The 14,210-nt window shown below is 58.4% G+C and overlaps 1 protein-coding gene across 1 annotated transcript; it reads left to right on the top strand.

The window, feature by feature from the left end:
• The first annotated feature begins 3,941 nt into the window (after positions 1-3,941).
• Positions 3,942-13,993, top strand: QSOX1 (quiescin sulfhydryl oxidase 1). Its single transcript, XM_062497707.1, has 12 exons — positions 3,942-4,203; positions 6,353-6,453; positions 7,762-7,810; positions 7,990-8,092; positions 8,893-8,983; positions 9,228-9,373; positions 9,826-9,963; positions 10,088-10,217; positions 12,081-12,203; positions 12,313-12,457; positions 12,704-12,883; positions 13,257-13,993. Exons 1-12 carry the CDS (start codon positions 3,942-3,944, stop codon positions 13,991-13,993), a joined length of 2,205 nt encoding a protein of 734 aa, XP_062353691.1.
• The last annotated feature ends 217 nt before the right edge of the window (positions 13,994-14,210 follow it).

The following is a 14,210-nucleotide window of genomic DNA, read 5'->3' as shown; positions in this document are numbered from 1 at the left end:
TCTGAGAAGAGCAGGGGCAGCGTGGCTGCTGTCCTTTGGAGCAGGGATGAATCACCAGAGGGTGAATAGCAGCAGGCTGGTACTGCTGTATTCTCTCTGCAGACGCAAACTGCATGAACACATTCATCACATCCTGAGAATGCACCCCAGATTTGCTTTTGTGCCTCTTGTCATTACAGGCTAGTTGGGCTTGAGAGGTAGAAATCGACGATTTCTGACCAAGCCTGTCTGGTGAAGTCAGCAATTCCCAGCTGCCAGTGGAGGCCTCAAGGGGCCCTCCTGGTGGTCTCATGTGTCAGCCTGGCAGAGCCAATGCAGAGTGCGGGAAGCAGTCGGGATTCACATCCACTCCGCATGTTATTCCCTGTCTCGGCGAAGCTGGCAGGTTTTTGGCACAGATGCTGCCAAAGGTTTTGTTCTGAGGCCATGTCTCAGCTGAGGTGTGATTTGTGCCACTGAGGAAAAAGTGCCACCTGGCTTGGAATGTCAGGGAGGGGGCAGGTGGCACAATTTTCCCTCGCTTGAGGGGAGTGAGGCTTTTTCTTTAACTCATGGAAGGACCACACTTGATCTGTGCTGCAGATCAAGGAGGGCTTCCTTGAACTCATCATCTTGTGAAGTCTGGAGAAAAGAGAACTGTTGAGCCTCTTCTGCAGCTGGTATTTCCAAGGCGTTTGCAGGGGTGTTGGATGCAAACCTCTCTGAACAGCTTCCGAAATGCCAGTGACGGGGTTGCCGTGGTTGTATCATGAGTCTTGCATTGGTTTCGTGTTTTCCTTGCAGTCAGTTCCTGGAATCACACAATTAGGTAGGAACGTGTTCTTTAATTTTCAAGGAAGAAAGTCCATTTCAGGATCTCCCAGTGGCCCTGAACCTTCACAACTGAAGGCAAGTGAAGAGGTCCTGGGTCTGCTTGCCCAGCCATTCTGAACATTTTATAGACAGATTCATGCTTTTAAAAATGGATAATAAAAGCCTTTCTCAACTTTCTGAAATACAGTCTTTTTCCATCACTTCAAGGGCTGAACACACAAAATCCAACCACTCTTTCCTTGTCTCCTCTCTAACCCAAGACAGACGTGATCTGAGTAGCTTTGTGTCTGAAAATGATCCATTTTGGGTGCATGAAACAAGTTCTGCAGGGCTTAAATGATTTTGGCGAGATTGTGGCCGCCTTTGAGGTTCTCAGCCTGTTGATGTTGCCCACGCCTCACTGACTTCAAGGAGATTCCTGCTGGGTGTTAGTCTGGGAAAGGAGATTTCAGAGGTGATGGGCTTAATGAACTAAAGCCACGTCTCAGCTGCTGCACAGAGATTGTGCAGCACAGGAATCCCTGTGGTCATCCTTAGCCCATGCCCTTGCTACGGAGCGAAGCGCAACTCTCCCCAAAGTTAAGGCTGCTGAAGTAGGCATTGAAGGCTTTGCTGTGAAAACCAAGAAGGTTCCTAAATGTGCCATGGGAGCCTAAAGCTGATCTTTAGGGCTGGCTGGGACTTAGCCAGCTGGGCATCCAGAGTCACCCAGCACCTGTGTCCTGGTTTTTCCACCTGCAGGTTCCATTAGCAGCCAGAGAGGAGAAAAAGGCAGAGAGCGCTGGGAGGTTATTTCTAAAACCTCCCCAGACTTCTGCTGCTTCTTGATTGCTGTTATTTCATCTTAGTTGCTTTGAAATTCAACTTTAAAAAGGTTGTTTCAAAGCCTCTGCTTTGTCTTTGGCTTCCCATGCCCTGTCTCAGGGTGTTCTGCCATGAAAATATGTCTCTTCCCAGTCTGGGGTGGAAGAAAAGCCTCATCTCTTGCTTTGCAGCAGCATTCAAAGGGAAAAAAAAGGATTTCGGGGCAAGTCTGTGCCTGGAAAACTCCACACCCTGCTGCCCTAGGAGTCTGTTACCTGGGGAGCTTGGGGATGAGATGTGCCAGCTGGGCAGTAGGGTCGTCTGTAGCAGCCCAGCAGTTCCCGGAGCAGCAGGAAGCAGGAGCATCCCCACCCCAGGGCTCCGGGGGATGAGCAATGGCATGGCTCACCTCCAAAGGAGCCAGAGCCCCGGGGTGTGGGCTCTTGCCCCTCCACCTTGGTGTTAGATGCTGCTTTTGTATCTAAAAAAAGATTCAAGGAATTTGGGCTGCCTGGGAGGAAGGGGTGAGCTGGATGGGGAGGATGCTGGCAATTACACTGGTGCTGAGCACCTCTCCTTTGCCTTGATAACCTAATCAAGCTGATGGGCCCTTAAAATAAGGTTTTAAATCTAGGGTGAGATAACGGTGGTGATCTCCCTGAACATAGGGATTTTTGTGTTTTAATCACCAGTTGGATGAGGACAAGTCCTGGCAAAGTCTCTGTCAGGAGTGAGGGACCACCTTTCAGAGCAGCTCTGCACAGGCTAGGCTCTGTCTCTCTCCCTCCTGGTTTGACAGCGAGGCGTGATAATCCCTTAAGGACTTAATTACAGCTGACAGGGCTGGAGGAGACCATCTTCGGCCCCATTCCCATCAGCCTGTACCCACAGAAGATGGGTGGGAGCAATCACATGGGTCGTGTCCGCCATGCTCCGTGCTCCCAGGCCAGGCTGTGTCAGGGAGCCCCATCGTTTCCCAGATCCGTGCCCCATGTGGAGCCCCTGCCCTCCGCTGCCCTGGCGAGCCTGGGCTCTGGCAGGCTTGTTTTTCTAGCATGGTGAGTCCGCCTAAAATGCCTAGGTGGGGCCCAGCATGGATAATGGCCTTCCTGGGGACAGAGCCAGCAACAAGCCCTCAGCAGCCATTGGCACCCCCAGTGCCAGAGGTTCCTTGGCCTCAGGGGCTGGGGAGGGAGCAGAGAGCTGGGTTTTGGGGCTGTGTCCACCCTGGCAGTGCCTGGCTCTGCCCCGGGGCACTGAGCAACGGGGCACCTTCCGTCTGAGAGCCGGTGACGTGTGTGTGTGTGTGTGCGTGAGCAAAGGCACGGCTTGGCCCGGCGGGGAGGATGGAATCACAGAATCCTGGAATGGTCTGGAGTGGAAAGGACCTTAAAGAACATCTAATTCCATCATCCTGCCGATCCTTCCACTGGACCAGGTTGCTCCAAGTCATATCCAGCCTGGCCCTGAATATTTCCAGGGATGGGGCATCCACAACTTCTGTGGTCAGCCTGTGCCAGGGCCTTACCGCCCTCACAGGGAAGTTATTTTCTTTGTAATATCTAATCTAACTCTCAGTTTGAAGACATTCCATTGAAGGGGCCACTGGGAGTAGAAGGCTGCTTTTTTTGGATGTGGAGCTGGATTTTGTGGGTGTCACTGGATATCCCTGCTGAGCATCCCTGGCAGGGTTGGGGAGAGGGCTGTGATGTCTCCAGGGTCCCCATTCCACAGGGTGTCCAGGCAGTGCCCAGTGACACTGGCTGATGTCAGGGCGTCTGACCAGGGCGCTGCCCTCGGGGTGCCCATGATGGTGACAATGTGCATTTTGGGGCTGAATCAGCTGCCTCCACCATCATAGAACCACAGGTTCATTTAGGTGGAAAAGGCCTAAACCACGGAGTCCAGCCTGTGACCCAACACCGCTCCGTCAACCAGGCCATGGTACTCAATTCCATCTCCGCTTCTTAAAAACACCTCCAAGGACCATGACTCCGCCAGCTCCCTGGGCACTCTTCACTTCATCAGAATTGTGTGTTTTCATGCCGTTTGTCCCCTCACGGAAGGGGAACACCGCAGCAAAGGAGGGGAGTACGGGGTCCCTCCCCATGAGGGCACCAAAGGCCTGGTGCGATCTCCCCCTCCCCGGTGCGATCTCCCCCTCCCCGGTGCGATCTCCCCTCGGTGGCGGGGTGCTGTGGGTGGGCGCTGCTGCTCGCTCCCGACGCGGGGCTCCCCGCCTTGTCCCCGCCCCGGGGGCGGTGCTACGGGCGGCTCCGGGCGCTAAAGGCGGCTCCGGGCGGTGCCGGGCGGCCTGGCGGGCGATGTGGCTGCGGCGGGCAGGGGGCCGCGGGGGGCCGGCGGCCGTCCCGCCGCTCCTGCTGCTTTTCCTGCTGCTTCAGGTGCCCGCGGCGCGGCCCGGCCGCCTCTACTCGGCCGCTGACCCCCTGGAGCTGCTGGGGCCGGGGGCGGAGGGGCGGCTGCTGGGCTCCAGCAGCGCCTGGGCCGTCGAGTTCTTCGCCTCCTGGTGCGGGCACTGCATCCACTTCGCGCCCACATGGCGGGCCCTGGCTCGCGACATCCGCGGTGAGTCCCCGGCCCCGCTGCCGCCTTCTCCTCATCCCCGCCCGCCCTCCCCAGCGGTTCCCCGATCCCTCCTGTGCCGTTGACCTCGTTATCCCCCACCCCTTGTCCGTGTCTCTGTCTTCTTCCGTCAGCGCCCAGCGTCTGCCCCTGCGTTCTCAAATTCCCCATGCGTCTCTGTCTGTCCGCCCGTCAGCACCCCTAAATCCTCCTCCCTGTGCAGGGGGGTCCCGCTTCCCCCAAGACCAGGACCATCCTACAATCTGTCCTGCGTCCTTGCGCCGTTGTCCTCCTCCTCTTCGCCCGCACTCTTAAATCCTTCTTGCATCCCGGGTGCTGCATCCTCTCTGTGTCCTTCCCACCGCCGTCCCTCAATCCGCTCTGCCCTACCCTGTCAGCTCCCCAAACCCCCCCTGCGGCCCAGCTCCAGCCTCCCTGGAACGTCAGCCTGATGGGAAGGCCCCGCTCCCTCCCGGTGTTCAGCTTTTTCCCCACGATATTCAAGCCTAGCTCAGCAGCATCCCTGGACCCCCTTTGGCGGGGGAAGCTCAGTCTGAGCCTGCCCCAGGCATGGGGGGGGGGGGGGGTTCCCGCTGCCCCCCAGACTTTCCCTCAGTCCCGCTCCTCCCCGTGCCTGCAGGGATAGGGATGGCAGGTTTGCTGGGCGCTGATCCCAGCTGGTTTGCTCCCGGCTTTGACCTTGATGCCTGGCCTGGCCGGTGCCAGCCCTGCCTGGGGACCCGCACACCCCGCTGCCGGGCCCCTCGTCCTGCCGGGACTCGTCCTGCCGGGACTCATCCTGCCTCCCCCGGCATGCCGAGGTGCTCGCGGCTTCTCCCTGTTATTGCACTAATTGATACAGCGCGGTGGCTGCTGCATGAGTCAGGGGCCGGCCGGCCGGGCATCCCGTCCCTCCGAGGGGATGCCGTCCCTCCCTGGGGATGCCGTCAGAGCTCCTCGACGGGCAGGATGTGAGGAATGGGGTGCGTGCCCGGGCCCCGCGGGGCAATGCCGGCTCTCCTGGCCCCTCTCCAAAAGAGGGCTCCCTCAGGGCTCCCTGCTCCGGAGGCCGGACCACGGATGGTGTGCCCATGGAGGCAGGGTGGGGAAGCCGCCCCCGTGCTGCTCAGCATCCTCGCTGTCGTTCCTACGGGTAGATTTTTGTACGAGTGGGCTGGACAGGGAGGATGCTGGGGTGACCTGCGGGCACCACGTGCAGATGAGTATAGGAACGTGCCGGCTCCCTGCAGCTGGGCTTGTCACCAGCCCTCCTGTGCCACGAGTGCCAGGGCAGTGGGAAGCAGCTCACCTGTCCCCGTCAGCTGAGACATGGGACAGTGTGTCCCTGCCTTCAGCATGCTCCTGCCGAGGGCAGCACGGGCTCCATCTGCGTGCCTGCACCATGTCCCTTCCTGTCCCACTCTAAGAATAGGCAGGTTGTTCTCCAGACTGTGTCCTTTACACTAAAAAGAAGCCCTTTCAGAGCTTTGTTTTCTATTTTCCTGCTGGTTTTCAGAGGCTGCTGCTTAAAATGACTCCATGCCCCCTTCTGTTCATCTGTTTTACCCCAGGAGCCTGCTGGTCTCACAAATGGGGAGTGGATGCTCAGAACCTGGGCAGGCTCTGTTGCAGTGCCATGGTCTGGCTGCTGGTTTTGGCTTGTCCCCTCTTGGTTATCAGCTGTGCCCTTGGTCTGGGGTGAGACAAGCTGGAGCCTGTGTTCCTTGCTCTCCCTGAGCTGTGGCTAGCCATCCCTCCCCTTCTCCCGGTGTCCTCTTCCCGGGAGCTGGGGCAGAGGCTGGACAGGCAGAACCAGCTGGGCAGGCAGTGTCGGGCAGAGCTGCCTGTGCTCCGGCACTGGCAGAGCAGGGTGTGCAAAGCCAGCTCCCGCCTCGTACGGCTTTCCCCGTGTTCCTCCTGCCAGGAAAGTAGGGCACCACGCACCAGTACAGACCACAGCCCTGGGTGCTCAGGCTTGCGAACCGTCGGTCGCTGTCCTGCAAGGGGAAAGCAGTGATTTTGGGACGGGAGGATCTCTGCCACTGGCACAGCAGGAGATCCCTCCTGTCTTCACAAGCACTCGTGGGAGGAGGGCAGTTTTTGGGGGCATGGGGGTGCTGAGCTGTTCTGACCTCATCCTCTGTCCCTGCAGAGTGGAGACCTGCAGTGATCCTGGCGGCCATCGACTGTGCCGACGAGGACAACCAGGAAGTGTGCTCTGATTTTGGGATAACCGGCTTCCCCACCATGAAGGTGAGACTGCATGTGCCGGGTACTTGTTAGGTTTCGCTGTGCTTTGCCTTTTGGCCTGTCCTTCTCTTGCTCAATTGGATTGACAGGGATATTGCACCAAAAATACTCCCCTTGGGGCTTTGCGAGCTGAAGCTGTTTCACCCTTCCCCAAAACAATGCTGTGAACTGGCTGCAGACGGTGCAACTGCTGGGCGATGGAACAACAGGGAGGGGGGAAACCAAAATGCTGTTTTGTGGCGAAACACAGGGGCTGGATCTCTGCTAGGATGGGAGAGAGTCTGAATCCTGAGTTGGAAATGCTTAAGAAAGGCTGTTTGAGGACAGAGGGAGGTTGTAGGCACAGGTTTTAGAGGAGGATGTGGGGATGCTGTGGGAGGTTGCAACTCCTGGGAGCCTCCAGTGGTGGCTGGCAAGGAGCCATCCCTCCTCCTGGGCCTGTGCCCAGCCCTTTAGCTGTATCAACACACTGCTCTGCAGAGCTTCCTGCTGCAAACAGAGCCTTGCTCCCATATAGGCAGTGAAGCCAAAGCACTCCAGGTGCCACAGGCATCAGTTAAAACCAGGATTGCCTTGAGATGGAATGGGTAGGGATGAGGGTTTTATCAAACATGCCCATAGTCGCAGCTTACAGGCTCAGCTCCAGGTGGGGTCAGATTTGGGGTTTTCCAGGCAGGTTGGCTGGGCCCTAGCCCTGCCCTGGGGTCTCATCAAGTGCCCACTGCCCTGGGACACTGATGGAAACATCTCCTGGGACAGGGGAGGTGCTGATGTGGCCCTGCCAAGACGTCACTTGCTCCACATCCTGTGTCCCTGCCAAGCACCTTTTGCAAACAGCCCCAGCTCCCAGTACAGCCTGCAAAGCAAACACCTGGCTGATGCAACCTGGTGTTGCTGCTCTGGCTCTGCCCTGGGTACTGGAGCCATTGTGGGAGGCCAGGAGTGGGGAAAACCCCCTTTTTCCTGCTTTGTCAGAGCTCTGGAGCAGGGAGACTGGCTTGCAGGACTGGGAAGGTTCCAGCTGCCTCCTTCGGACCCCTGGAGACACCTGCTCCGCTGCCTGCCAGTGTTCAGTGCTTGACTGGACATGGCTCCCAGTCCATGTCTGCATCCCTTCCCTCTGGGATGCCCCAAAAGATGGGGACATGGCTGGGAGCTCCCTCTGTGTTGGCTGATGTCAGTTGGCATGCTGCAGTGTTGTGGGGAAACGGAGGCAGTGCTGGTCTCAGCCTGCTGGGTTGCACTGCCTCCTGTCCCACTCCAAACACTCACTCCAGTTTCCCTTGTGTTTTTTTTTTTTTTCCCTTTCAGTTCTTCAGAGCTTTTAGCAAGAAGCCAGAGGATGGGATAAGGATTACCAGTGAGTATTCAGAGCCATGGGGTTTTCTGCCTGGAGTGTGAATGGTCCTGCTGCCCATATCTCCCGTACTCTGCAATATCAGGGATCTCTGGCGGGGCAGCTCCAAGAAGCTTCCCTTGGCTCAGCCCCTGGGTTTGGCTTCCCAAAGACTGACCCCTTGGTGTTCTGTCCCCCTGCAGATCCCAGTGCCACTGTTGAGGACCTGCGCCACGCCATCATCACCAACCTTGAGCAGAGCCAGGATGCCTGGCCACCCGCTTGTCCTCCGCTGGAGCCAGCAAGGTAGGGGCAGCAGGAGGCCAGGATGGTCTCTGTCCCATGGGGAGCAGGTTTCTCGGGAAATCGTGAACCCAGAATGAGCAAGGAGCAGCTACTGCATTGCCCACGTCCCAGGAAGACACAGATGACCTGGCCAGGGTAGAGCTGCTGTCATGGCCCAGATGAGATGGGCCATTGTAATCACGTCTCTTAACAAACCTGCTCATTGGCCTTACTTAGAGCAGGCAGTTCCTGGGCCCCAAATTCTTTGGGACTTGGCAGTGTCATGCCATGCTGAGTAAGGCTGTGTTACAAGCTTTTTCTTCTCCTGAGAAAGGGTTTTCTTGATTCTGTGCAATTTTGTTGGTATCTGAGTTGTCCTTGCTTGGATGCAAGCAGTTGCTGCATTGTCCTGAGAAAGAGCCTTTGGATTTCCCAAAGCAATGGTCGAGCCAGGCACATGCCTCAGGTATTCTGATGCCTCTGTGTCTTGGCCAAAAAAAAAAACCCTGCCCTGGTTCAAGTTCATTGCTGTTTTTATCCTTGGGCAAGTGTGCAGCTCCCTCCTGCCTTGCCCTGCCCTGCCTGTGTTTTGTTTTCTACCTCCTTGGCCAAGCCCAGTGGGTTTTTTCAAAGCCTGTGAACCAGAGCAGGAAACTAAGCTGGAAACTTCAGCAAAAGGAATTACCTGCTCAGTGGGGCTGATCCTGCATCAGCACTCCCTGCCAAATCCCAGCAGGCAAGGGTTGAGCTCCTTGTGAGGGGGAGGGCAGAGCGTCCTGCTGATGCCGAGGCACCTGCTGCCGTCCTCCTGTCTCTTGCAGCGCCGAGGAGGTTCGCACCTTCTTCCAGAGGAACAAGGATCAGTACTTGGCACTCATCTTCGAGAAGAGCAACTCCTTTGTGGGCAGAGAGGTGGGTACAGCTGCATTTGTCCCCCATTTCCCTTGGAGCCTGTGTCCCTGGTGCCTGATAACTTCGGGGTGCCTTTGTCTGGGCAGCTCTCTCCAGGAAGCCTCCCTACCCAGCCTGCACATAGCTTAGTCAGTGCCAAATGTTACACAGGGCACTGAACAGCTCTGCTGCCTCCCTGGTGGGGCTGGGGAATCCCTCTGCTCCACCCCCCCCCACCCCCCCCATCTGACCCTGGGGCTTGCAGGTGGCCCTGGACATGCTGCAGTACGAGAACATTGCAGTGAGGAGGGTGCTGAGCAGCGAGAAGGAGCTCGTGGAGAAGTTTAGCGTCACCTCCTTCCCCTCTGGATACCTGCTCCTCCGCAATGGCTCCTTCTTCCGCCTGCCTGTGTGAGTGTAGGACACGGCAGGGTGGCTCTGGGGATGCTGGTGGGGTGCCAGCCTTGTGCCCTATCTCTCTGTGCTCCTTTGTACTTGTGGGAAGGTGCATTAGGAAGGAGACGGTGGCTGAGTAGGGGAGGCTGGTGGGAGGTTGCTGGTGGGCACTGAACTGCACTGCCAGCCATGGCTGGAGCTGGAAGAAAGGAAAATCCTTATGACTGAGCCATTCCCTTCCCACACCTGCCTGGAGGTGGCATGATATGGCTACCTGGGGCTCAGCTCTGCTCCAGGATGCATGTAAGGTTACCCACTGCTGAGCCAGGTGGAGAGTATGGAGCACGCCACGCTCCCTCCCCAGGCCTGAACTACCCACTGAACTACCCACTAAGCCTTTGCTTCCTTCCTTCCTCGAGGTCAGATCTGGGAGGGAAGAGAGACTTAGGGTTTCTCCTTCCTGGCAGGCACATAGAGGCACGTTCCTTCTACACCTACTACCTGCGCACTCTCACGGGCATCACCCGCGGCTCCTACAAGCTGAACGCCACGGCCAGCAGCTCCAACGAGACCGACCGCGTGTCACACCCGCTGCGAGCCGACCGGTCAGACCCCGCGCCCTGCTGCTGGGCAAACTGGGGCTGGGCGGGGAGGGGCTGGGACCTGGGAAAACCCCTGGGGTGAGGATTAAGGGGCTGATGGAGCCTCGTGTTGCGCTGCCCTCCCCAGCTCCAAGCTGTACGTGGCCGACCTGGAGTCCGCGCTGCACTACTCGCTGCGGGTGGAGGCTGCCCGTGCCTCCTCGCTGTCGGGAGCACAGCTGGCCGCCTTCAAGTGCTACGTGGCCACGCTGGTGAAGGTGAGGAGCTCTGGGTTTTGGGAGAGGAGCTGCCTATGCCTCTGTGTGTCTGTTTATGAAACGCAAACAGTGCGGGTCACCGAGTCCCAGTACTCATGGGTAGTGAAGCGTGGCAGTCGCAGGTGTGGGCTGTGTCCTGGTGCTGAGTGTATCCTGTGGCTGCTGACAGGCAGTCCTCATCTGTGTGGATTTCCAAACCCAGCCCAGAGTCCCGGTGGGAGCTAAGAGGGGAGTTGGAGTATTTAAAACAAGATGTGTGTTGCTGTCTTTGGTGGCAATGGGATCATCACTTGTAGGAGGTGTCAAGGCAGGAGGTCTTTTTAGAAGAGAGGCTAGGGTGTCAGAGATGACCACATTGGTTTGTTGCTCTGATCTGGATGCTCAGCTCAGGGATCCAGTCTCTGCAGGCTCCTTTGATAATAGTCCAGGAAAGGAACTCCCACTCTGAGTCAGGCTCCAGATGAACCTAATTTAAGGTCTCCTTTTTTCTTCCATGTTGGGCCTGGCACAGCTGAAGTGACTTGAGAGCTTTGAGCCAGCACAAGCAGGGCAGTTTAATTTCCTGCGGTGATGGAGTCCTGCTGCATATGGCTGTTTCCTCCACTGTGCCTGGAGGAGCCCTGTGTCTATCCCAGTCCAATCCCTGTCACAGCCCAGGCTACTTGGCAGACTTGGGGCCATGCCTGCCTTCTTTGTTCCCTCCTTTGTCACCCAGGGTCTCATGCTCAGTTTGAACCTTGCACAGCCTTCACTGGTGTGCAAGACACCCCCATCTGCTCTCCCCTAGGAAAGAGCTCAAGACATGTGCCTTAAGTCCTCAGACCATCCTGTGGCTCCTCTGCCTGCCTCCAACCATTGCCCTCGCTCTTTCTCCCTTTAATGTGAACTACAGAGATAGGGAAATAAATCCCCGTGGCACCAGCTCCCTGCCCATGGGTACAGGTGTGCTGGGGTGGTGGGGAGCAGCAGTGGTTTTATTAGATCCATTTTCAATTCTTCCTGCAAACCTTCCCCTCGATGAGCTGTAGCAGTGGGTGGTGGGTGCTGGTGCTTCCCCAGGGATGCTGAGCCAGCACTGCCATTGCCCTGCTCATCCACAGGACGGAGCAGCATCCCCAGGATTGCCATCCCAGGGCTCAGCCTGGGGGAGCTCAGCCAGCAGGTCCCAGCCTTAACTCTTGCATTCCCAAGAGGTATTAAAGGAAAGGAAAATGCGGGGGGGGAAAGTCCTAATGTGGGGGGAAAAAGTAGTTTCTGGAGGCAGGGTCTCCAGGAAAGAGCAAAGCCTTCTGTCCGAGGAGTCGGGGGACACTGTGCAGCACAACTGTCAGCTCTGATAGATAATTCTGACAGATAATTCCCCTGCAATTTTGGGTCTTTTCCTGTGATTCCCCATGGGCCTGGGAAGAAGAGTAGCTCAGACTCGGCAAACTCCTCCTTCCTTTCACTTCTCCATCACTTCTGTGTGCTGGTGCCTCCTCCTCTGCACAGGTCGGTCCCTCTGCCTGTCTGTCTGTTGGTGGCATGGGCTGCCAAGCTGCTTCTCTCCTAGGAGTGGTTTTAAAGTGCAGCTGCTAATCGGCTTTGCCAGACTTATGGACAGAGTGGCTTTTTGCCTCCCTCAGTTGGGGCTGGGGTTTGAAGCCTGAACGTGCACACAGGGGACTTGCCACCCAGGGTTGGGGAACAAGCTGCAGCCCCCAGCCCCTCGGACATAGGCACCAGAACCTTTCCAGGACCACACTGCTCTCCAGCAGAGAGGATGCTGGTGCTTCCCAGTGCCTGTGCTGGTGAGCCAGGGGTGTTGCCCTGTTGCCCCCAGGATGGAATCTGTATTTTCTCACCCCTTTTCCCCGTCTGCAGTATTTCCCAGGGCGCCCCTGCGTGCAGACCTACCTGCAGACCCTGGATGCCTGGCTGAGGAACTGGACAGAGCCTGAGCTGCCCCGCACAGTTTTGAAGGAGGCCATGAAGAATAACAGAGATGTAAGATGTCCATGGGGACCCTCAACCCCTGCTCTCCTTACCCCTGCTCCTTGCCCCCCAGCTGGCACTGCCTGCCAGCCCCATCACGCCGTGTCCATCTGTCCACCAGGCCTCCCACCCTTCCGTGCTCCCCACCAACGTGACCTGGGTGGGCTGCCAGGGCAGTGAACGCCACTTCCGTGGCTATCCCTGTGGGCTCTGGACCATCTTCCACCTGCTGACTGTCCAGGCTGCCCAGAACGGTCCTGACAAAGGTACTGGTGTCCCTGGGGGCATCAGGGGCTCAGGGAGGGAGTGCCTAGCTGAGCTCTGGCTTGGGTGGGGATGCTGCATGTGGACAAAGGCTCGTTTTTCCCCCCCCCCTTCTTCATGTCATCCAGTGGCAGTTTCAACGGGGCACACGAGACAGCAAGTTGGGGTGTGGGGTTGCTCCCTCAGCCGTGGGACTGTGGTGGTGGCACCGGGGGGTCCAGAGTCACCCTGTGCTCTGCCTCCCCCAGAGTTACCCCTGGAGGTGCTGAGCACCATGCGCTGCTACGTCCGGCACTTCTTCGGCTGCCAGGAGTGCGCCGAGCACTTTGAGGCCATGGCAGCCAAGTCCATGGACAGGGTGGCGAGCAGGGAGGAGGCCGTCCTCTGGCTCTGGTCCCACCACAATGAGGTCAACGCTCGCCTGGCTGGTAAGGGGGGCTGCCACTGGGGCAGTCAGAGGGAAAAGGGGAGGTGAGGTGGAGGAGCATGCTTCTTCCTGGATGGGTCTGGCAAATGGCTGCGGGATGTAGCAGTGGGGAGCTCCTGTTGTCATTGTCCCCCATCCCAGGGGACAGCAGCTGGTCTCACAGCATCAGACTGCCCCAGAGATACAGTTGGATCTTACGTGCTCCTTACAGGGAGCTTCCCTAAACTGCTGTTTGCCCTCGGAGGACCCTTCCTCCCGAGCTGGCTTCTCCAACTGTCCCCATCCCCAGCTGCTGGATTCTTCGGGCTGTTTATGAAGGGGGAGGATGCATCACACGTCCCCTCTAATCCTCTCGCTGGCTCCGCTCCCTGCAGGAGGTGACACGGAGGACCCCAAGTTCCCCAAGCTGCAGTGGCCTCCGCCAGACTTGTGTCCCCAGTGCCACAAGGAGGAGCAGGGGGTCCATGCCTGGGAGGAGCCGGCCGTGGTCACGTTCCTCAAGGCACACTTCTCCCCGGCCAACATCTACATGGACTATGCCGAGCCCGACCCCGTCCCCGTGGCCAGGGAAGAGACCAGCGCCAGGCTGGGCATGGAGGGCCCACGAGATGAGAGGGGGAGAGGAGAAGAGGAGGAAAAAGAGACGGAGGGAGAGGCGAGAGTCCCGGGGCGCCCAGGCTCCCCTGAGCCACGGCGCCCCAGCATTGTGCGGCTGAGCCCCAAGTTGCGGGAGGGGGGCGAGGACATCGTGGACCTGGATTCCTTCAGCGAGCAGCACTTCAAGAGCCAGGCGCTGCGAGCAGCTGCGGGCCGGCGCCGGCGCATCAGCAAGCGGGACACCATCGCCCTGGCCCGAGATGGGGCGGCGGCCAGGGAGCGCCGGCGGGGCCCCGGCGTCCTGCTGCGGGAGGAAGAGGAGGAGGAGGATGCCGGGGAGGGTCTGCGGAGGAGCCCCTGGCTGCGGGTGCTTGGTTTGGGCTTCTCCCGCCTGGACATCAGCCTCTGCGTAGCCCTCTACTTCCTCTCCTCCATGTGCCTCCTGGGCATGTACACCTTCTTCCGCCTCCGCACCCGCGCCCGGAAAGGCCGCCCTGGCTTCCCCATGGCCTGAGAGGGGTTGGGGGCCTCGGGGCTTTTCCCAGGGTGGGTTGGCTGCTGAGGCAGGACACCCCCCTGGGACAGTGTTTTGTCCTACAGCGGGCTGGGGTCTGGCACAGCCCCCTCGGGTGCTGCCCTGCTCAAGGCAGTTGTCTCACCTGGGGTAGGGGGCGGAGGGCTCTTTTTGGGAGGAAGGAGGTGTCAAGAACGTCCCTCTCTCAAGTCATAGT

This window comes from Cinclus cinclus, chromosome 8, assembly GCF_963662255.1.
Source record: "Cinclus cinclus chromosome 8, bCinCin1.1, whole genome shotgun sequence".
NCBI classification, from domain to species: Eukaryota; Metazoa; Chordata; class Aves; order Passeriformes; family Cinclidae; genus Cinclus; species Cinclus cinclus.
The sequence above is the reverse complement of the archived record's forward strand: the minus strand, read 5'-3'. Positions and strand labels throughout refer to the sequence as shown.

What these genes read in the sequence shown, in the direction of transcription:
- QSOX1 (XM_062497707.1), top strand. Translation starts at nt 3,942, where the DNA reads ATGTGGCTGCGGCGGGCAGGGGGCCGCGGGGGGCCGGCGGCCGTCCCG. An exon ending in CCTGGCTCGCGACATCCGCG is followed by an intron (nt 4,204 to 6,352) that starts GTGAGTCCCCGG and finishes CTGTCCCTGCAG; the next exon opens with AGTGGAGACCTGCAGTGATC. An exon ending in GGTCAACGCTCGCCTGGCTG is followed by an intron (nt 12,884 to 13,256) that starts GTAAGGGGGGCT and finishes CGCTCCCTGCAG; the next exon opens with GAGGTGACACGGAGGACCCC.